A 23,910-nucleotide genomic window follows, 5' to 3' on the forward strand; every position below is an offset into this window, starting at 1 on the left:
TCACAGCCATTTAACGGTTGTTCTTCCCCTTTACCAAGACAGATTTTTTTGACTTTGGTCTCAAGGCAGCGTGTGATAGACCCTTTACCACTTGCTTCCCCTGCAGCTACCAACTGAGTGAAGTGTCCAAGGTCGTTTTCAAATCTGTAACACATTAGCCTTTCTCTTTTGTCAGAAAACTGAGAAGTTTTTTTTTTTTGCGGTACGCGGGCCTCTGACTGTTGTGGCCTCTCCCGTTGCGGAGCACAGCCTCCGGACGCGCAGGCTCCGCGGACATGGCTCACGGGCCCAGCCGCTCCGCGGCATGTGGGATCTTCCCGGACCGGGGCACGAACCCTTGTCCCCTGCATCGGCAGGCGGACTCTCAACCACTGCGCCACCAGGGAAGCCCTTTGAGAGTATTTTGTAAAAGCTAAGTTGTTGCTTACTTTTCCACATGATGCTTGAGGTTCGTTTTATGTGAAGAATTACAGACTCCTTCCAAGTTTTATTTCTTTACTTACAGAAAGTTTTGTAATGAGACTTTTTTCCTGGAAGAAAAAAGAAAGAAAAAGAGAGAGGGAGGGAGGAAGAATGGGAGCGAGGAATAGTGGAGGGTGGGGGGCAGAGAGAGAGGAAAGGAGGAAAGAAGGAAGGAAGGGAGGAAGGGAGTTAGTGGGAGGTATCTCTTACCTGATTTCTGAGGCCCTAGTTGTTAAAGAACAGGAGGAAATCTTCTCTGGGTTTTAAAAGTTGATCTTTGTATGGCTTCGCCACTATATGCTATGTACGTGTCAAAGTTTTGTAGTTGTTGTTTTAACCTTAACCTTACCTTGTAATGTGAAGTGAGGTTTTTCCAGTGGGAAGGCAGCTGTTACAGGTCGCGGTGGAGGGAGAGGTGGTCTGCTGCTCACGAGGGGCCCTCGGGAATTATTTTCTGGGTTGTCTCCAGGAATGAACGTGTACAAGTCATCATACTGGTTCTCACTCCCACTGTCAACCTCTGGTGGGCGGTGCTTGGTCTCCGTGCCTGATTCATGCTCTTTTTCTTCCTCTGCCGTTTCATTCACCTCTGCTCCTTCCGCCCTCTGCCTGTACGGCCGCCAGCCTTCATGATGGAGAACTGGGCTCTGTATGGCTGCTTATGATGAAGATTGTATGATTTCATGTAAACACACCATCTGGAGGCATTTCGTATTTTCTAACTTCGTACAGAAGTGGTGGTAATGTTAATTAAACTTTTATGATCTGATACAGGGGAAAGCTGACAAATGCGTAATTTTGGTGAATAGTCATTCTTGGGCTTTTATAATATTTACCAAAGAAAGCTCCATTATATCTTGCTACCTCAGTTTATGACACTCTCATACACATAATGATAAATAATATTCGGATACTACATGTATAGAAAAATATTCTGATTCTCTAGAGTTATTATTTAACCAGATTCAATATATGACTACATTACCATATTTTTATTAGAAAACAATATAACTAACCTAATAAGTAATAAATAAGTGATGGAAAAGGTAAAGGCAAGGAACAAAAATCTTAACTTGCCTGTAAATAATGCAATGAAATGAATCTGTGGTTTTTATTTAGTTATTATTTTAACATATTTATCACCAGATGACATCTTAATTCTTGAAAATATTACTTGAGAAAAGTGTTAATATTTTTTGATGGGGAAGGCATCCAAATCACCAATAGTAAGTAAATATTTTTAAGGCTCAGTTCTCTCACCAAAAAATCTTTTCTGTCCTGAAACGTAACCAAATGATTCAGTCACATTTCCTCCATTCTAAGAATCATGATTCCATTATTTGTGTTTATACTGTACATAGTAAAATGCTCTCTAACCACTCAGGGAGAAAACAGAAAAAATATAATGCAATAACTTTAAATCTTAAAACCTTTTTCTTTATATTTTCTTTATAGAAATTGTGCTCTAAATAAAGTAATCATACAAAGTTAAAATGAACTTTGGAATCTCTGTATTGGAGGGAAAATGTGAATTGCTGTCATGAGTGCGACAGAAAAGCAAATAATTGTTTTAAAGTGTCGCTAAACTAAAATATAGCTAAAGAAGACAAATGGCAGAGTACAAAGAAGAATCTTTTTTAGTTGAAGAGTTACACTGTAGACATTCTTCAGCAATGAGAGAAAAGTTAGTCATGTGGGAAAATCATGCCCATGACAGTACTACATATTTCTACGTGAATTTTATTTTTAATTTCTCTCTTTCTCTCATGTGAGAAAGAAGAAACGTCTAGCTGCCAGTGTTAGAACTGCAAACCAAGATTCTTTAATTACCAGCCTGGGTAGAGCAGGTGGACTTTCATTCTTGCACAGATCTCTGCCCAGACCTCATTCAGCTTTCTGGCTGTAACCCCAAACACAGCCTGAAACACAGAAGTCTCTAGAAATATTGATGGAGTAAATGATGGAGTGGCTGAAAAGAAATCATTGCTGATGCTTGCAAAGGGGATTCGCTATTTCAGTCTGGGAAAATCGATCATCAGCTTAGAACTACATTCATGCTACAGGCAATTACTTGTAGCCACTCTTATGTTTATGTATTCGGATAGAAAAAATATATTATAATGCAATAACTTTAAATCTTAAAACCTTTTTCTTTATATTTTCTTTATAGAAATTGTGCTCTAAATAAAGTAATCATACAAAGTTAAAATGAACTTTGGAATCTCTGTATTGGAGGGAAAATGTGAATTGCTGTCATGAGTGCGACAGAAAAGCAAATAATTGTTTTAAAGTGTCGCTAAACTAAAATATAGCTAAAGAAGACAAATGGCAGAGTACAAAGAAGAATCTTTTTTAGTTGAAGAGTTACACTGTAGACATTCTTCAGCAATGAGAGAAAAGTTAGTCATGTGGGAAAATCATGCCCATGACAGTACTACATATTTCTACGTGAATTTTATTTTTAATTTCTCTCTTTCTCTCATGTGAGAAAGAAGAAACGTCTAGCTGCCAGTGTTAGAACTGCAAACCAAGATTCTTTAATTACCAGCCTGGGTAGAGCAGGTGGACTTTCATTCTTGCACAGATCTCTGCCCAGACCTCATTCAGCTTTCTGGCTGTAACCCCAAACACAGCCTGAAACACAGAAGTCTCTAGAAATATTGATGGAGTAAATGATGGAGTGGCTGAAAAGAAATCATTGCTGATGCTTGCAAAGGGGATTCGCTATTTCAGTCTGGGAAAATCGATCATCAGCTTAGAACTACATTCATGCTACAGGCAATTACTTGTAGCCACTCTTATGTTTATGTATTCGGTGTTTATATTTTACATAAACACTGCCTAAGCAAGCAACAGAGTATCCTTGGTCCTCCTTGGTCCTGCCTAAACCTGGAATACAGCCCTGGAGAGTCAGATGTGGTTGGTCAGTGAGTTTTAGCAAGCTTCATAGCAGTGGTGATACCAATGGAAATCTGCTGACTTAGGGTGTTCTATGCTTCACCCTCACTCCAACGAAAGAGTCAGAGGCTTGAGTCCAGTCGCACAGAGTTTCGTATATGAGACAGTTCCAGGTCCAAACTGTCTGTAGAAATGAGGTTGTGCTGTACCAATAACTGAAATAATGTCTTCTTCTCATAGGTAGTACTTCAGAGGATTACGTGGCATGATAAATATATGGTCATTATCAATGATGGCCTTTATCATTACTTTCATTATCATTAAAAATTATAACAAATCATTAAGTCATTAAAAAGATAATAAAATGTATAACTTTAAAAGAGGGCATCAATTTATTACATTAATATTTAGCATAATTTTGTGTTCTGCAATAGTGTTTGAAGAGTTTACCGATTTTGCCAAAGTATGCTAGTTAAGGCATTGTGTTTAATGTTATTTGCTTTGCTGGTCAGCCCATCATTTGAAAAACTGGTGGTCAGGAACGTTTAATGGAGCATCGTCTGCGAACTGTTCAAAGTGCAGATGACCTGAGGCAAGAGCCTGCTTGATGTGTGAGGTGTCACTTTGGCTGTGAACAAGCGAGAGAGTGGTTAGAGATGGGACCATCAAGATTATCTAGGGCCTTATAGGCGACGATAAGGATTACAAGTACCATGGGAAGGTACTGGAGAATTTGGAGCAGAAGAGTGATTAGTTCCTTTTGGAAGCATAGAATATTAGGGGCAAATTGGGAGGAAGCTATTGCAGGGTTTCTTAACGGCATACCACTGGCATTTTTGACAAGATAATCCTGTGTTTCATGGGGCACATCCTGTGCACTGCAGGATATTTAGCAGTATTTCTAGCAAAATTCCCTTCTCAAAATCATGACCAAAAAAATCTCCATTCATTGACGAATATCTTCTGTTGGGGTCAGAAAATAGTGCTTCATTGAGAGCCACTGGGCTATTGCAATAATCCAGGGGAGAGCAGGTGACAGCACGGATTAGGATAAGTAACAATGAAAGGGTGAGGAAAGTCTGGCTGTTTTGCAAAGGTACAGTCCACAGTATTATCTGATTGGATACAGGGTAGGACAGAAAGTAAAAAAGGGTGACTGAAGTTTTTGGACTGAATTGAACAAGGAAGGAGTCTTCATTTACTGAGATGGGGAAGTCAGCGGGTAGAGCAGATTTGGGAGTGGTGGAGTTAGGGTTTTCAGATTTGGAAATGTTGGGTGGGAGACGGCTATCAGACTTGCTGGTGAAGATGGTGAGCAAGCTGCTGTATACCAGTGGAAACAGGCATGATAGGTAGCGTTATGTACATGGAGGAAGACTCTCAATTAGTTTTCTAGAATATAGAACTACATTCTATTACAGCCAGCAGGGAGCGTAGAGAGTCCTAATACAAACTTCTCATTTCCTAGCTGAGAAAACCAAGGTCTGAAAAGAATGTGACTTTGTTTTAAAAAAAAACTGAAAAAATATAGTTGTCAAATAGAATATTTATATCAACCTGACTTGTGTATTCTCTTTGGGTGGGAAAAACTGCTGGTTTGATTATTAAACACTGAACTTATTAGAAATATTTAAATTAGCAAGATAATGTAGTCATATCTCTACCAGATGATACACTAAAAGTCGTTCAGTTAATTAAATGTCTTTCCATGCTCTCCATGCTTTTCTATGCTCTCTTCAGTTTTACTTTTATCAGTCACATATACCTTAATACGAATGTTGTTTATGTACATAACATATAGGAACACTTACTAGGAGAACATGTAGAAAATGAGGTAATATCCTCTTCATAGTCACTTTCTTCCTCATTATTTCTTCTAACTTCTTGGATCTGAAGACAAAAAGGAATGTAATTTTCAATTATATGTATTAATCGTAATAAATCTGCATTTTCACACATACCAAATTGTCAGCTAATACCTTACATATCTCAGCCATTATATTTGGGCCATCTATAATTTTTTCAATGACACAGTATTAAAAGTGTAACTGGAACAATATAACATTTACAATAAAGAGCTTTTTAAATGGAACTTTTTTAAGATTCACAGCAATAATTATGAAATTTTTACAATAAATAACTCCTGAATGAAAAGGAAGGCAACTATTTCTTTTAAAAACCATGAGCTTTGCTTCCTTTTGAACATTTCTGGTATCTTTTACCAGTTCAAAAGATATTCTTAATGACATCAAGGATTATAATACAGTATATATAAGACAGTGAAATTTTAAAGTGGTTTATTTTCCATCTTTAAAAAGAAAAAGGAAACTGAGTAAGGGAATGTATGTTTGTCTTTCTGAAATCAGTTCCACTACACTTAGAAGGGAGAATTACTGAGAAAGCATAGAAGCCCGCTTTTTTTCCTCTGAAATTGCTAGTGTTTGCTTATAATCTCTGAAGGAGGCATGGGGTCTAAAGTAGTGGAACATGTTGGTGTTTGCTGAGAAAGCTAAGTAACTCCAGTGAGAGCTCGATTTGTGCAAAAGCACACAGAGAAAGAGACGGAGCTTGGTTGCATTAACATAGGTCATGTTTCGTTACCATGAACTCCAAGTGATTATTCAAATGATTTGTGCTTCTGTTCTTAATAAAATTGAAATGACTAGTCCATTTGCTCTACGTTTGGAATGTCCCTTTAAATTACTTTTCTGTACACCAGGAACGAACACGACATTGTAAATCAACTATACTTCAATTAAAAAAAAGAAAACGAGCTTCTGCATCAGGCTCACTATAAAAATCTTAAGGAAATTTTTATTTTCAAGATTCCAGTGGAAATCAAAGAATATATATATAATCTATAAACAGAATATATATATTCTTTTCCATATTATTTTCTATTTAAATTATATTTTCCCCTTTGTGGACTCAATTAAATGCTAATGTAAAAAAATCACTTAACTTTACTAGGGAGATTGATTGATATTTAGTTGATATTTGTATACTTTGGTATTAAAAGCACTGTTGATATGGTCATTTTTTGTTTTCAGTTAGCCTGACCTCTATATTTCACAAGGTAGATCAAGAATACATTAAAAAAATCCATAATACTCTTAAAATCACATCAAGGACGTTTCTACTAGTTGAATAACAGGAATGTTTTACAAAGATTTCAGGAATTATGTGAAAATTTCCACTATACTATTCACAAGCCTAGACGTTATAAGCTCAAAATCAGTCTCTTAATAAAGAGTCTGTGGGCAAGTATGTAGGGGTGTGTGTGTGTCACATACTGAGGTTGAAACATAATGGAATCATTTTTATGTTATAACTTAAGCTTTATGACGTGTGCAAACAAACACACAAGCCTAAAAGTGTCTTGAAGGAAATGGCTTCCAAATTTAAAAAATAGCCAACTTTGATTTGGGCACTTTCATAAATATTATGTAAAACCGATATTTTGTATAATCAGGCTATGTAGAAAGTAACTGTTTTCTCAGGAATGAAAGGATCTTTCGACATATTTACACTAAAAACCAATTGTGTCTTACTAGAATTCCTTACACTTACAATCATATTTATTTTGGAAAACTGTGTTATATCTAATGATATATTAATAACTGGTGAAATCAATGATGGCTTAAAAGTATGATGACACTCTGACACCTAATCACTTTAATACTTTGTTGTGTGGTACAGTGGACAGAGAATGGATTTTGAAGTCAGTCTAAGAACAAATCATAGTTCTATTATTTATTAGCTGTGTGACACTGGGCACTTTACTCTAAATTTCAAGATTCTATCCTGCAAAATGTGGATAGTAGTATCTATACTATCAATTTGCTGGGAAGGTTAAATTAGGAAATGTAAGCAAAACACATTATTACATCTACCACATAGTAAGTTCTCAATAAATGTAATCTGCATATGTTAGATATTCCTTTCTTCATTCACACTTAAGCAAGCACGGTGACCACACTGATTTGATGTGGGAATCATCAATAATGAGCCAATAATTATTTAACTTAATTCTTCTGAATTGTGTGCCTTTGGACGTTCTGCTGTGACAGAAAAAGAACTGGAATATAAACTTTCTGATCGAAGTGTGGCAGTATGATTTTATTATTAAAAACATCTCTATAATTTACAAGCTAATAGAGATGATAAGAATCAGAGGAAGAAATATTTAATTCTTTAATAAGTTTCTTTATCTGGGGCTAGAGTCTGACTTTATTCATTAATTTATCAAATATTTATGCAGGCCTACTATGTGCTAAATACTCTATTAGTAATTAAGGTAAATAGTTAAAAGTTTAAAAGATACACAATTCGCACTCTCCAAAAATATCCCATTTTTATTGGGAGGGGAAACAAATCAAAAAATAATTAGAATGCAATATTTTATTTATTTCATTACCATAAACTCAATCCTTACAGGTGAAATGTAAAATTAAGAAATAACCAGATAATCAGGGAAAAGTTTTATTCGTTTGCTTTTTGGGTGAGGAGATTGGATTAAAAAATTATCTTGACACTTGCCATGACTGCCACTTCTCTAAATGAAAAAATCCAGCTTAAACAATAAAATCTATTAGCTGAACATGCTCAGAGTAATATTCTAGGCCGTAGATAGTCCTTGTAAGCACACAATGTTTGATAAAATTTAAATCATTCCTTATCAAAGATAAAAGAACTTCTTGTTGACTGAGGTATATAAAGCTCCACGTGGCTTTGGCATTTAGTACAGTATAATTAATCATAATATTCTGATTTTAAGGGAGTGAATAAAAACGATCTTCACATGACAGTTGGTTTCTAAATATTTTTATGAGCTTCTGAAGATATTGTAATTAGCCCAACTTTTGTCCAACGTTCCACAGTGTTGATTATAAATGATTTTACCAGCTTTAAAGCACGTGACAGTCTGTTCAGAGACATATATATATGTCTCTGAAGAGTAACAAATTGACCTTGTAATATTTTATTCATTACCCAAAATGAACGCACTAGGCTTCAGAATCTGCATTAATATTCCAATTGAAATAATAAAGATTTTTCCTACTAAATGTTAAGAATGAACAAAGTTATACAAAAGCTGTGCATGACAGCAAACATACAAGTCTCAAAAAAAATTTCAAGGTCATATTGTAAAAGTATATCTTAGTTTTCATGACATCTTTTAAGAGAATTTTTTTTTCCTTAGGCCATACAGGAATATGGCCTAGAAGCAGACTTATATAATTCCTCATGAAAGTTTCTTTTTATATCATGGGAAATGGAATCCTGAATGTAAAAACTAAATAGGAACTCTGTCTGTGATTGAAAGAGGAATGAGGAAGAATCAAATAGTTGTGGAGCAGTTAAACTCTGGTGGGGAAAAAGTGGACATTTTCCTTAGCATGGACCAAAATTTTGTTAGAATAACCTGAGGATATATGCTCTATTTTTTAAGACAGAATCTTAATATAAAAAATTAAGTGATGAAAAGATAATTTGACCAGGTGGACAAAGGTTAGAAGTCTCATTCTACACAATGAGAAATTCAAGTTTTTAATTGTAACCAACAAAACAATCTGGTGCAGTGAAAAGAACAGGTGCCAAGGGGACAGGTGATGGTTTCATCTGAAAGTTAGTAAAAAGGGAGAAAAAAACAGCAGGAATACTGAAATCTATTTCCTCAAACTTAGGAAAACAAATCTGAAAAAATTTAGCTTTAAAAAGATTCTGGAAGGTTGGCTTCTGTAGCTGGCACATCTCTTGTTCTGACCTCGACTCACTTGGTGTGTTCACCCAGCTCTTCTCTCAACCTGAGGCCACCCTCAAGCCAATCTCCCTGAGTGGTGACACACAGGGCTCCAGTCCTGGTACTGACAGCTTCTGGTCTTAGTCTCTGCCCATCGGCTCTAGCTAGAGTTGTGAACTTCAAGCTTGGGCACCTGACCCTTTTAACTACACTCTAGTCCTATTTTGATAATGTTTGTTTGTAATCCATCACAGTCGTGGTTGCATTTGTGAGGTACTAACACCTTTATTGGGCCATATGCTTGGTTTAAATTCAGCCATCGTTCACTAAAATGTGAATGATTAAAATCCATTCCTTTGTTAAGGTTGTAGTTGTAAAAGTAAGAAAACAGTTATCTTCATTTAAAATTAAGGAATCCAAAATCTGAAAGGAATCTGTGGATGTCTAGTTTATTTTCTTGTTCATACACTGATATAATGCTAAAAGCATGATGCCACAATAAAACTGTAATAATTTATACAGTTCTCCAAGCAAGTTAGTTTTAAAATGTAGCATAAAACATCTTTTCTGACCACAACGTTATGAGATTAGAAATCAATTACAGGAGGGACTTCCCTGGTGGTCCAGTGGTAGAGGATCCACCTTTCAGTGCGGGAACGCAGGTTCGACCCCTGGTCGGGGAGCTAAGATCTCACACGCCACAGGGCAACTAAGCCCACCCGCAACAACTACTGAGCTCGCGAACCTCAATGAGAGAGCCCACATGCCGCCACTACACAACCCATGTGCCCTGGAGCCTGCGTGCCACAACTAGAGAAAAGCCCATGTGCGCCAAAACTAGAGAGAAGCCTGAGGGCTGCTACAAAAAGACTGCGCGCTGCAACGAAAGATCCCACATGCCTCAACGAAGATCCTGTGTGCCACAACTAAGACCCAATGCAGCCAAAAGATAAAGAAAATACATAAATATTAAAATAAAGAAATCAATTACAGGAAAAAAACTATAAAAAACACAAACTCATGGAGGCTAAACAATATGTTACTAAATAACCAATGGATCACTGAAGAAATCAAAGAGGAAATAAAAAATACCTAGAAACAAATGACAATGAAAACACGATGACCTAAAACCTATGGGATGTAACAAAGACAAAACCTATGGGATGTAAAAGGGAAGTTTATAGCAATACAATCTTACCTCAAGAAACAAGAAAAATCTCAATAAACAACCTAAACTTATACCTAAAGCACTAGAGAAAGAAGAACAAACAAAACCCAGTTAGTAGAAGGAAAGAAATCATGAAGATCAGAGCATAACTAAAAGAAATAGAAATGAAGAAAACAAAAGCAAAGATGCATAAAACTAAAAGCTGGTTCTTTGAGAAGATAAATAAAATGGATAAACCTTCAGCTAGACTCATCAAGAAAAAGAGGGAGAAGACTCAAATCAATAAAATTGAAATGAAAAAGGAGAAGTTACAACTGACACCACAGAAATACAAAAGATCATGAGAGACTACTACAAGCAACTATATGCCAATAAAATGGAGAACCTGGAAGAAATGGACAAATTCTTAGAAAGGTACAATCTTCCAAGACTGAACCAGGAAGAAATAGAAAATATGAACAGACCAATCACAAGCACTGAAATTGAAACTGTGATTAAAAATCTTTCAACAAACAAAAGCCCAGGGCTAGATGGCTTCACAGGCAAATTCTATCAAACATTTAGAGAAGAGCTAACACCTATCCTTCTCAGACTCAAAAAAACTGCACAGGAAGGAACATTCCCAAGCTCACTCTATGAGGCTGCCATCACCCTGAAACCAAAACCAGACAGAGGTGTCACAAAAAAAGAAAATTACATACCGAGATCACTGATGAACATAGACACAAAAATGCTCAACAAAATACTAGCAAACAGAATCCACAACACATTAAAAGGATCATACACCATGATCAAGTGGGATTTATCGCAGGGATGCAAGGATTCTTCAATATACACAAATCAATCAATGTGATACACCATATCAACAAATTGAAGAAGAAAAACCATATGATCATCTCAATGGATACAGAAAAAGCTTTTGACAAAATTCAACACCAATTTATGATAAAAACTCTCAAGATAGTGGGCATAGAGTGAACATACCTCAACATAATAAAGGCCATATACGACAAACCCACAGCAAACATCATTCTCAATGGTGAAAAACTGAAAGCATTTCCTCTAAGATCAGGAATAAGACAAGGATGTCCACTCTCGCCACTACTTTTCAACACAGTTTTGGAACTCCTGGCCATGACAATCAGAGAAGAAAAAGAAATAAAAGGAATGCAAATTGGAAGAGAAGAAGTAAAATTGTCACTGTTTGCAGATGACATGATGCTATACATAGAGAATCCTAAAGATGCTACCAGAAAACTACTAGAGCTCATCAATGCATTTGGTAAAACTGCAGGATATGAAATTAATACACAGAAATGTCTTGCATTCCTATACACTAAGAACAAAAGATCAGAAAGAGAAATCAAGGAAATAATCCCATTTACCATCGCATCAAAAAGAATAAAATACCTAGTAATAAACCTACCTAAGGAGGCAAAAGACCTGTACTCAGAAAACTATAAGATACTGATGAAAGAAATCAAAGATGACACAAAAAAATGGAGAGATATACCATGTTCTTGGATTGGAAGAATCAATATTGTGAAAATGACTATAGTACCCAAAGCAATCTACAGATTTAATGCAATCCCTATCAAATTACCAATGGCATTTTTCACAGAATTAGAACAAAAAACATTTTACAATTTGCATGGTAGCACAAAAGACCCTGAATAGCCAAAGCAATCTTGAGAAAGAAAAACAGAGCTGAAGGAATCAGGCTCCCTGACTTCAGACTATACTACAAAGCTACAGTAATCAAAACAGTATGGTACTGGCACAAAAACAGAAATATAGATCAATGGAACAGGATAGAAAGCCCAAAGATAAACCCACGCACATATGGTCACCTCATCTATGACAAAGGAGGCAAGAATATACAATGGAGAAAAGACAGTCTGTTCAATAAGTGGTGCTGGGAAAACTGGACAGCTCCAAGTAAAAGAATGAAATTAGAGCACTCCCTAACACCATACACAAAAATAAACTCAAAATGGATTAAAGACCTAAATGTAAGGCCGGACACTATAAAACTCTTAGAGGAAACATAGGCAGGACACCCTTTGGCATAATTCGCAGCAATATCTTTTTTGATCCACCTCCTAGAGTAATGGAAATAAAAACAAAAATATACAAATGGGATCTAATTAAATTTAAAAGCTTTTGCACAGCAAAGGAAACCATAAACAAAATGTAAAGACAACCCTCAGAATGGGAGAAAATATTTGCAAACGAATCAACCAACAAGGGATTAATCTCCAAAATACAAAAATAGCTCATGCAATTCAATATCAAAAAAACAAATAACCCAATCAAAAATGGGCAGAAGATCTAAATAGATACTTCTCCAAAGAAGACATACAGATGGCCAAAAAGCCCATGAAAAGATGCTCAACATCACAAATTATTAGAGAAATTCAAATCAAACTACAATGAAGTATCACCTCACACCGGTCAGAATGGCCACCATCAAAAAATCTACAAGCAATAAATGCTGGAGAGGGTGTGAAGAAATGGGAACCTTCCTGCACTGTTGGTGGGAATGTAAATTGGTACAACCACTATGGAGAACAGTATGGACGTTCCTTAAAAAACTAAAAATAGAATTACCATATGACCCTGGTAGAGTTGACTTTATGAAAATGTGCAACAACTCAGCCCTGGCAAATTCCTAGTGTGTAATCTAGACACGTCATCTAACATTTTCAAGCATGTAGAACTATTCCTAACCTTGGTCAATCAAATTTATTAAATGTTTTCTATGTGCCTAATGCTATGCAAGTTTCCGGGGGTATACAAAATATGTAACATATTCCCAGGATATTTAGCAAGGAAAATAAAAGTAAAATGCTTGAAACAATTGTAGTCCCTGAAGTGTTCGGTTTGACTAAAGGGTGTAATAGGAGATGAACGGAATGAAATCGTTCTGGGTGGAATAACCTGAGCTAGAATTTGAATGATGGGTAGACTTTGAGAGGTAAATTTTGAATCTAGTCCTTAGCAGCTAATATGTGCTGGTTGAGCTCATAGATGGATAAACAATAAATGAATTGATGGAAGAAGAAAGATGTGGATGTTCCTGGTAAAGAGAATGGTGCAAGCAAAAGCAAGATTGATTAAGCCATGTACAGAAAGCAAAAGAGCAAAGCTGCCCAATTAAAGAAATAGGTGAATTTTGGGGAGAACATGTGAAGTTCGATAGAAAGCGTGGAGTCAATGTTTGTTTATTTTACTCCAATTATGGTGTGTTGGAGATATCTCCGGATGATGGTGATGACTGATATTGCTGTTAACCAGTCCATCTAAAAATACATGTAGGTTATATAGGTTAAGATTTTGAGTCCAGATGTATTGTCACACAGATCTGGATTCAAATATTACTCTTGCATTTACTACTTAGTTGAGTTTAAGCATAGTCTTCTCTCTTGGTCTCTCTAGATGTAAAAATAAGCATAAAAGTACCTTACCCTCTCAGGGTTATTGTGAAAATTAAATGAGAAAATACATATCAAATACTTATTATAGAACTTGGCACATAGAAAGTACTCAACAACTGTTATCTGTATCATCTTCATTAAGATCATTATTTTAGTATAGGATGAATTTTTGTGTTGCCCTATTTTTTCATATTACTAAATTATGTTTGCATCAAACTTTATGTTCAATTCTAATATTGAATAAAGGTCAGTTGTGTTCAAGCTGAAATGTAAAGAATGAAAATAAAGACCTCTAAATAGTGGTCTTTGTAGCTTATAATGATTTAAAAAATTATCTCTGTTTTCAAGTGTGAGGAATCACAAGATGGATGTGATGATGGATCAATACCAGACCAATTAAGCTAATGGAGACTAATCAAGGCTTCTGGGTATGGTTGTGTAAGCTGTACACTGAAATTCTCCTGGGGCAGCATTTCCACAGACTATGATATGTAATACACCCTAAGAGCTGGGTCGGTGAGGAGAGGGGTCTCTCAAATGATTCTACGGTGTTTAATTCCCAAATGACTTTTATTTGATTTTACAATGTTCATATTACAATGAAGACTTTTTTAGACTAATGTTAAAACTAGTTTGCCTTCTTTCAGCATAAAATGATGTGAGGGAGGACAGGTGCTAATTCAGAAGGGTGCTTCTTCCTGGGTGTACCAAGAGTAGGGAAGGAGAAATTGGCCACGGATGAGATACAGAGTACAAACAAGTTGAGTAGTCAAGAACTGATTGAAGAACTTGGCTTTAATGAACCCTGAACCTGACTGCTGCATTAATTACCTTAACTCTGATCTTCTATTCCTATAATAAGAACAATAGCATATAATAGACACTGGTGTAAAGCTTTGCTATTGACAATTCTAAAATCTTGAAATTGGTTTTAGTTTCAAAATCATAAGATAAAAAAAAGGTAAAATTCTGTAGAGGAAACACAAAATACCACTATGTTAAAATTATAAATAATTATGGTGTTTTAAATACTCCAATTAAATCACATTAAGAAAAACATGCTTTCATTTGGAGCAAAGCTAAATAGAAACTAAATAATTGATACATTTGCATGTTTCTAAGTTGGCAGATAGGAGTCAGTGAAGAGGTAGCTGGGTTTACATTTATGCTATTACTAACAGCCACCTTTTTTTTTTTTCTTTTTTTCTGAGCCTTTGATAACTTAAGTGAGGGTCAAACAGAACGAAATGGAAAAATCCAATCTGAGTAATAAAAGGTTAGCATTGTCATCATCACAGTTGTTGCATATGGCATTTATCTAAAAACAGAAAAGTGGTTTCTGAAATCTAAGCCAGAAGCAAACATAAGACACCACTTAGAGACCCAGCAATTTCCCACAAAGATTATACTCTTCAGTTGCTAGATAATAAGTGTTATTTGACAAATGAGACAAAAGACCCTTTTAGTTTATATTATTACTATCACAAAATAAGTGTTTTTTGAACAAATTAAATATAAAGATTCTTAAAGCTTATACTGTTGCAAATCTATCCCCAGTAGGAATTTGTATGGCTGGAATAATCTCTAGCTTAAAATACAGAATTAGAAGAGTCAATTCTATTCATCAGAGAATTTAAAACATGAAAGATCAACAATCAGAAAAGGGGAATCATAAATTAAGGAAGACATGGTGGGATGGCAAATCAAAGGCAGGTTACAATTCAGAAGAGGCTGTTCTTATGCGGAAAAGTCACTAGAGATAAAAGTGTTAATACTTATTTTACATATGTGGATTTAGTATTATTTTTGATATACTGTAACACACCGTAATACTCTTAAGTATCCCCGTTCTACAATTTTACACTTAAATTGTGGAATTGAACTAGCAACACTATCAATATTATTTAGTAGCAGAGCAGTATTTCATAATCAGAGAAACCTGGGAGACACATATGTACCCTCAATAAATAATTTTGCTTATTAAAAGCCATTTTCACCCCTCTCAATTTACTAGATTCCATTTGAATCATTTATCAGAAGACCTTTATCATTCCACTTAATTTTGATGAGTACATTGGCAGGATGGACACTTAGATCTTACCTAAATATAGATCTATTTAAGGAAAATTAGACAAAAATATATTTTTATGTACCAAAAACAACCTAAAGCTGTAGTAGAATAGATTTGATAAGTTAAAATTAGAACAAACCTGTTGAAAGTAAATTTGCTATGCATTTAAGGTAAAATAAAATGGAAAACTTCTGTGGTAGGAAAAACAACACTGTTATATATTATAGAAACGTATTTCCCCTATGCCGGCATGTAAAATCAGACTAGAAGAGAATCAATAAAACCAGTAAGTTCATTTTGGGAGAAAAATGTCATTTTCTTTAGCCCAGAAATCTGAAAGCTTTTAACTTGAAATAAATTTTATTTTGTGGGGTCCCCAACCAAAACACTAAGGGTGCTGCTGTTTATATTCTATAATTACTGTAAAAAGAGCCTCATCCCACTTCATTCTGCCACTGAGAATTGCAAACTGTCTTGTGAGGTAGTAGCTTAGCATTTTCAAGCTTCCAGTGATTTACTTGGCAGATTTCAGTCATTTGTGAAAATAATTCCTAATCTTCAAAGTCATAGTCTAAAGGAAATCAGGGCTAGTCTAATGGAAATCAGGGTGTGTCTAATATCCATTTTCACTAGAAGTAACTCCATGAGTGTGTAACCTTACATGAAGTTTAGATAAATTTGTCTAATGCAGTTTATCTTCAGCTTTACATATCCTTTAAGAAAGATTTTTCTGGTTCTAAATGTAGACAGTTTTCATTTCCAAATAGCAGGCCATGACACTTGCCTGAAGAATGGCTTCACAGTAGAATATATAAAGTTTAAAATAGCTCCTTAAATTAAAAATAAATTTCCCTATACATATGGTGAACTCATCTTTGACAAAGCAACAAAGGCAATACAATGGAGCAAACAGAGTCTCTTCAACCAACGGTACTGGAACAAATGGGCATCCACAGGCAGAGCATGAGTCTAGACACAGACTTTATACCCTTCACAAAAGTTAACCCCAAATGGATCATAGACCTGAAAGTAAAATGCAAAATTATAAAACTCATAGAAGATAACAGGAAAAACTTAGATGATTTTGGGCATGGTGATACCTTTTTGATATAACACCAAAGGCATGATCCATGAAAAAAATAGCTGATAACCTGAACTTCATTAAAAACTTCTGCTTTGCAAAAGACAGAATCAAGAGAAACAGAAGACAAGCCACAGACTGGGAGAAAATATTTGCAAAAGATACATCTGATAAAGGTCTGTTATCCAAAATATACAAAGAACTCTTAAAATTCAATAAGAAAATAAACCAATTAAAAAATGGGCCAAAGACTTTAGCAGACACCTGACCAAAGAAGATACGCAGGTGGAAAACAGGCACATGAGAAAATGATTCACATCTTTTCCATATGTTATCCAGGAAATGCAAATTAAAACAACAATGAGATAATACTACACATCTATTAGAATGGCCAAAATCTGGAACACTAGCAACACCGAATGCTGACAATTATGTGGAGAAACAAGAACTCTATCTTTGCTGGTGGGAATGCAAAATGGTACAGCCACTTTGGAAGACAGTTTGGCCATTACTTACAGAAGTAAACACACTCTTATCATACAATCCAGCAACGTCACTCATTGGTATTTGCCCAAGGAAGTTGAAAACTTATGTCCACACAAAAACCTGCACATGATGTTTATTCATTATTGCCAAAACTTGGAAGCAACCAAGATGTCCTTCAGTAGGTGCATGAGTAAATAAAATGTGGTACATCCAGAAAACAGAATATTATTCAGTGCTAAAAAGACATAAGCTATTAAGCCATGAAAAGACATGGAGGAACCTTATATGCATATTACTGAAAGAAGTCAATCTGAAAGGGTTACATTCTGTATGATTCCAACTATATGACATTCTGGAAAAAGCAAAACTGTGGAGACAATAAAAAGATCAGTGGTTGCCAAGGGTGGGGTGGGGAGAGAGATGAATAATCAGAACACAGAGATTTTTAGGGCAATGAAAATACTTGGTATTATATTCTCATCTTGGATATAATTATTATACTTTTGTCCAAACCCATGGAATGTACAACCCCAAGACTGTAGGAAACCTAAAGTACACTATGGATTCTGGGTGATTATGATGTATCAAATTAGGTTCACCCTTGGTAAAAAAAAAGCTACCATTTTGGTGAGTGATGTTGATAATGGGGGAGAGTATGTATGTGTAGAAGCAGGGATACATGGAATATTTCTGTACCTTGCTCTCAGTTTTGTTGTAAACCTAAAACTGCTCTAAAAAATAAGTCCATTAAAAATTAAAAAGAAGTTCATATTCAAATAGATAGTGGATTTAATGTTACTCATTTTGTTTGCAAGTGCCAATGAAACTATTTAGGATAAAAATCTATAGAAACCAGCAATGAGCACGTACAAATATAATTATTGAATCACTAGGTCAACTAGCTTTCTAGCGTTACATATTAGCATTCTGTTTAGATATTTGAACCGGTTTACATTGTTATGGATCATGTAGTTAAAACGGTAAGATTAGGATTGAGTTACTTTATCTGAGATTTGCATTTATTAACAGTTGAGCTAGGTGAATAAAAAATTAACATCTGAGCTAAGTGAACGAATAAAAAATTACATATTATACCCTGTGTTTGAGGACATTTTGAAGTTTTAAAAAGATATGTTCCTTACTAAAACATTGAATTGCTTAGAAATTCATCATACTAAAGCAATCTCATCTCAGTTTAAGCAAAATTCAATCTCTAGAGAATTGCAACAATGGTAATGGGGCTTTATTTTTTCATTTACTTATTTAAAAACATTAATTCGGAGCTTACTAAACATCAGAAACTAGATTAGGCAATGGGAATATAATGAAGGATAAGTTAAGTTTCTCTTAAAAAACACAGACATCCACATACATATTTATAATACATATGATAGGTACAATAGTATTGATATTATTATTAAAAATAATAACTTACATAACATTTACAATGTACTAGATACTGGTCTAAGTTCTGTACTTAATTTATTTTACCCTCAAAACGATTTTATGAGATAGGTTTACTATTGTAATCCTCATTTAATGAGCCAAAAAAAAGTTAGTGGGATTAAATAAGTTGTCCAAGGTTATACAGCTAATGTCTCTTATTAGAGGGCCCAAACAATAGGGAAATAAGTAAACAAGTGTATACAAGAAAGAATGTGTCAAGTTACCTAAGAGGGCAATGAATCAAGAGCCATAGAGATTCATAGGGGAGACAGCTGATAAAATTTTCCAAGAAACGCACAAATATATGTGCCCCATCTTCTTTATCCATTCATCTGTCAGTGGACACTTAGGTTGCGTCCATGTCCTGGCTATTGTAAATAAACTTGCAATGAACATTGTGGTACATGACTCGCTTTGAATTCTGGTGTTCTCAGGTTACATGAGGAGTAGTGGGATTGCTAGGTCATATGGTAGTTCTATTTTTAGGTTTTTAAGGAATCTCCATACTGTTCTCCATAGTAGCTGTAACAATTTACATTCCCACCAACAGGGCAAGAGGGTTCCCTTTTCTCCACACCCTCTCCAACATTTATTGTTTGTAGATTTTTTGAGAGTGGCCATTCTGACTGGTGTGAGGTGATACCTCACTGTAAGATAGAATACACCTGTGAAGCCATCTGGTCCTGGGCTTTTGTTTGTTGGAAGATTTTAAATCACAGTTTCAATTTCATTGCTTGTGATTGGTCAGTTTATATTGTCTGTTTTCTGCTGGTTCAGTCTTAGAAGCTTGTGCTTTTCTAAGAATTTGTCCATTTCTTCCAGGTTGTCCATTTTATTGGCATATAGTTGCTTGTAGTAATCTCTCATGATCCTTTTTATTTCTACAGTGTCAGTTGTTACTTCTTCTTTTTCATTTCTAATTCTTTGATTTGAGACATCTCCCTTTTTTTCCTGATGAGTCTGGCTAATGGTTTATCAATTTTGTTTATCTTCTCAAAGAACCAGCTTTTGGTTTTATTGATCTTTGCTATTGTGTCCTTAATGTCTTTTTCATTTATTTCTGATCTGATCTTTATGATTTCTTTCCTTCTGTTAACTTTGGGGTTTTTTTGTTCTGCTTTCTCTAATTGCTTTATGTGTAAGATTAGGTTGTTTATTTGAGATGTTTCTTGTTTCTTGAGGTGGGATTGTATTGCTATAAACTTCCCTCTTTGAACTGCTTTTGCCGCATCCCATACATTTGGGGTCGTTGTGTTTTCACTGTCATTTGTTTCTAGGTATTTTTTGATTTCCTCTTTGATTTCTTCAGTGATCTCTTGGTCATTTAGTAGTGTATTGTTTAGCCTCCATGTGTTTGCATTTTTTTACAGATTTTTTCCTGTAATTGATACCTAGTCTCACAGCATTGTGGTTGGAAAAGATACTTGATATGATTTCAATTTTCTTAAATTTACCAGGGCTTGATTTGTGACCCAAGATATGATCTATCCTGGAGAATGTTCCATAAACACTTGAGGAGAAAACGTATACTGTTTTTTTTGGATGGAATGTCCTATAAATATCAATTAAGTCCATCTTGTTTAATGTATCATTTAAAGCTTGCGTTTCCTTATTTATTTTCCTTTTGGATGACCTGTCCATTGGTGAAAGTGGGATTTAAAGTCCCCTACTATGATTGTGTTATTGTCAATTTCCCCTTTTATGGCTGTTAGCATTTGCCTTATGTATTGAGGTGCTCCTATGTTGGGTGCATAAATACTTACAATTGTTATATCTTCTTGGATTGATCCCTTGATCATTATGTAGTGTCCTTCCTTGTCTCTTGTAATAGTCTTTATTTTAAAGTCTATTTTGTCTGATATGAGAATTGCTACTCCAGCTTTCTTTTGATTTCCATTTGCATGAAATATCTTCTTCCATTCCCTCACTTTCAGTCTGTATGTGTCCCTAGGTATGAAGTGGGTCTCTTGTACACAGAATACATATGGATCTTGTTATTGTATCCATTCAGCCAGGATATGTCTTCTGGTTGGAGCATTTAATCCATTTACATTTAAGGTAGTTATCGATATGAATGTTCCTATTGCCATTTTCTTAATTGTTTTGCATTTGTTTTTGTTGGTCTTTTCCTTGTCTTGTTGTTTCCTGCCTAGAGACGTTCCTATAGCATTTGTTGTAAAGCTGACTTGGTGGTGCTGAATTCTCTTAGCTTTTGCTTGCCTGGAAAGGTTTTAATTTCTCCATCAAACGTGAATGAGATCCTTGCTGGGTAGAGTAATCTTGGTTGTAGGTTTCTCCCTTTCATCACTTTAAATATGTCCAGCCACTCCCTTCTGGCTTGCAGAGTTTCTGCTGAAAGATCAGCTGTTAACCTTATAAGGAATCCCTTGTATGTTATTTGTTGCTTTTCCCTAGCTGCTTCTAATATTTTTTCTTTGTATTTAATTTTTGATAGTTTTATTAATATGTTTCTTGGCATGTTTCTCCTTGGATTTATACTGTATGGGACTCTCTGTGTTTTCTGGACTTGATTGACTATTTCCTTTTCCATATTAGGGAAGTTTTCAAGTATAATCTCCTCAAATATTTTCTCAGTCCCTTTTTCTCTTCTTCTCTTGGGACCTCTATAATTCGAATGTTGGTGCATTTAATGTTTTCCCAGATGTCTCTGAGACTGTCCTCAATTCTTTTCTTTCTTTTCTCTTTTTTCTGCTCTGTGGTAGTTATTTCCACTATTTTGTCTTCCAGGTCACCTATCTGTTCTTCTGCCTCAGTTATTCTGCTATTGATTCCTTCTAGAGAACTTAAAAATTCATTTATTGTGTTGTTCATTGTTGTTTTGCTCTTTAGTTCTTCTAGGTCATTGTTAAACGTTTCTTTTATTTTCTCCATTCTATTTACAAGATTTTGGATCATGTTTACTATCATTACTTTGAATTCTTTGTCAGGTAGACTGCCATTTCCTCTTCATTTGTTTGGTGTGGTGGGTTTTTACCTTGCTCCTTCATCTGCTGTGTATTTCTCTGTCTTCTCATTTTGCTTAACTTACTGTGTTTGGGGTCTCCTTTTCTCAGGCTGCACGTTCATAGTTCCCATTGTTTTTGGTGTCTGCCCCCAGTGGCTAAAGTAGGTTCAGTGGGTTGTGCAGGCTTCCTGGTGGAGGGGACTAATGCCTGTGTTCTGGTGAATGAGGCTGGATCTTGTCTTTCTGGTGGGCAGGACTGCATCCAGTGGTGTGTTTTTGGGTGTCTGTGACCTTATTATGATTTTAGGCAGCCTCTGTGCTAATGGATGGGGTTGTGTTCCTGTCTTGCTAGTTGTTTGGCATAGGGTGTCCAGCACCGTAGCTTAATGGTTGTTGAGTGGAGCTGGGTCTTAGTATTGAGATGGAGATCTCTGGGAGAGCTTTTGCTGTTTGATATTACATGGAGATGGAAGGTTTCTGGTGGACCAATGTCCTGATCTTGGCTCTCCCACCTCAGAGGCTCAGGCCTGACACCTGGCCGGAGCACCAAGACCCTTTTAGGAAGTGTGAGGTCTTCTGCCAGCATTCAGTAGGTGTTCTGTAGGAGTTGTCCCACATGTAGATTTACTTCTGATGTATTTGTGGGGAGGAAGGTGATTTCCACATCTTATTCCTCTGCCATCTTGAAGGTTCCACCCTGCCCTTGTCATCTGATAACTTAATGGGCTGTGTCTCCTTGGTAGCACAGAACTAAATGTGTGTGGCTCTTATTCCTTCTAAATCAAGGAATATATAGTTACCTGTTACTATACTCATATCACAAATGGGACAACAGAAGCAGGGAAGTTTTTAAATGATTTTTCAAGGTCACTAGATGAAGCCAGTATCTTCTAATCAGGGTTTTATCCACAATTCCTTTCTGAGATATATATACATGATATGTGGCTGGAAGCACTTCCCTCTGTCTTGCTGTCAAATAATGAGAGATGCAGATTCCATGATTTAGGAAGGTCTTGATTACAGTTCTCTACATTTATAAAGTAATTAATGATTTTCAAAGCAGTTTCACATGTATCACCATCCTCATACCAACCCTGCAATTCAGTCAGGAGGAGACTTAAATGAAGATAGATGAAGAGATGGTAGCTTGTCCCTGGCTCACAGTATATAAAGCAAAGATTCAAATCCAGGATAACCCAGGATTTTTGGGTTTGCATCTAGTGGATCCAAGTCCAGTGTTCTTTATACTACAAACATGGTGCTTTTTGTTAAAACTATTTGTACCAGGTACATATGACATTAAAAGAGACCTAGTGAAAATAATAGATATTCAGAAATGAAACTTTTTACTCAATGAAGAAATCATGTCTGACTACAGATCAAAGTTCTATAAATGATAGTAAACTTTTAAAAATTTATGTTGGTGGTAAAAATGAAGTTGAAATTCATATCCTCTATCTTTGACTAATAGTCTGTTTTCTAGAGAATTTGAGTAAGAGAGAAAATTATGGCATTAATCCAGAAAAATATAGTAGTCAATGAAAATTCTGCTATACAGTTTAGGATGAAGGATGACCTCTATGACTTCAAAGTCATTTAAAAAAACCTCTGAATATTCCTGATGATAGAAAAGTCTGTATTTTACTGTCTATTTATTTACCAGCAATTGAATTTTCCAGAAAGTGTAACCCTTTCCTGGGGGAGAAACATTTTTGTCAGGTAGACCTTATCTATCTTTTGATAGATGTAATAAAAATAGAAATATAAGTAAAATTCTGCACATTATATTTACATTTGTTTTATGATGGGACATTTTGTGACAGGAAGATTAATTAATTCAAAATTGTGGTTTCAGATTACCTTGCTTCACTGACTCCCATTACCACAGCAAATTTTATATCCATGCTTTCTTTTTTTTTTGCAGTACGCGGGCCTCTCACTGTTGCCGCCTCTCCCGTCGCGGAGCACAGGCTCCGGACGCGCAGGCTCAGCGGCCATGGCTCACAGGCCTAGGTGCTCCGCGGCATGTGGGATCTTCCCGGACCGGGACCCGAACCCGTGTCTCCTGCATCGGCAGGCAGACTCTCAACCACTGCACCACCAGGGAAGCCCCATGGTTTCTTTTTTACTTCCTGAATCTTCAGCCAAAGTTT

At 35.7% G+C, this 23,910-nt stretch overlaps 1 protein-coding gene across 6 annotated transcripts in view; it reads right to left on the reverse strand.

Moving 5' to 3' along the window:
* Window positions 1-23,910, reverse strand: part of BANK1 (B cell scaffold protein with ankyrin repeats 1) — a 315,016-nt gene that overhangs the window by 51,517 nt on the left and 239,589 nt on the right. For 4 of the 6 annotated variants that reach the window (XR_003001982.1, XM_024736053.1, XM_024736052.1 and 1 more), the window contains exons 8-9: window positions 5,172-5,250; window positions 812-1,120 (exon numbers count right to left, since the gene is read on the reverse strand). Coding sequence is in view for 5 of the 6 variants with exons in the window: in XM_024736053.1 (XP_024591821.1) it covers window positions 812-1,120; window positions 5,172-5,250 (388 nt within the window). In the remaining variant the exon portion in view is untranslated. The remainder of the gene's footprint in view (window positions 1-811; window positions 1,121-5,171; window positions 5,251-23,910) is intronic. The other 2 variants (XM_024736054.1, XM_024736056.1) reach the window with 1 other exon arrangement.

This window comes from Neophocaena asiaeorientalis, unplaced genomic scaffold (genome assembly GCF_003031525.2).
Source record: "Neophocaena asiaeorientalis asiaeorientalis breed wild unplaced genomic scaffold, Neophocaena_asiaeorientalis_V1.1 scaffold7, whole genome shotgun sequence".
Lineage (NCBI taxonomy): Eukaryota > Metazoa > Chordata > Mammalia > Artiodactyla > Phocoenidae > Neophocaena > Neophocaena asiaeorientalis.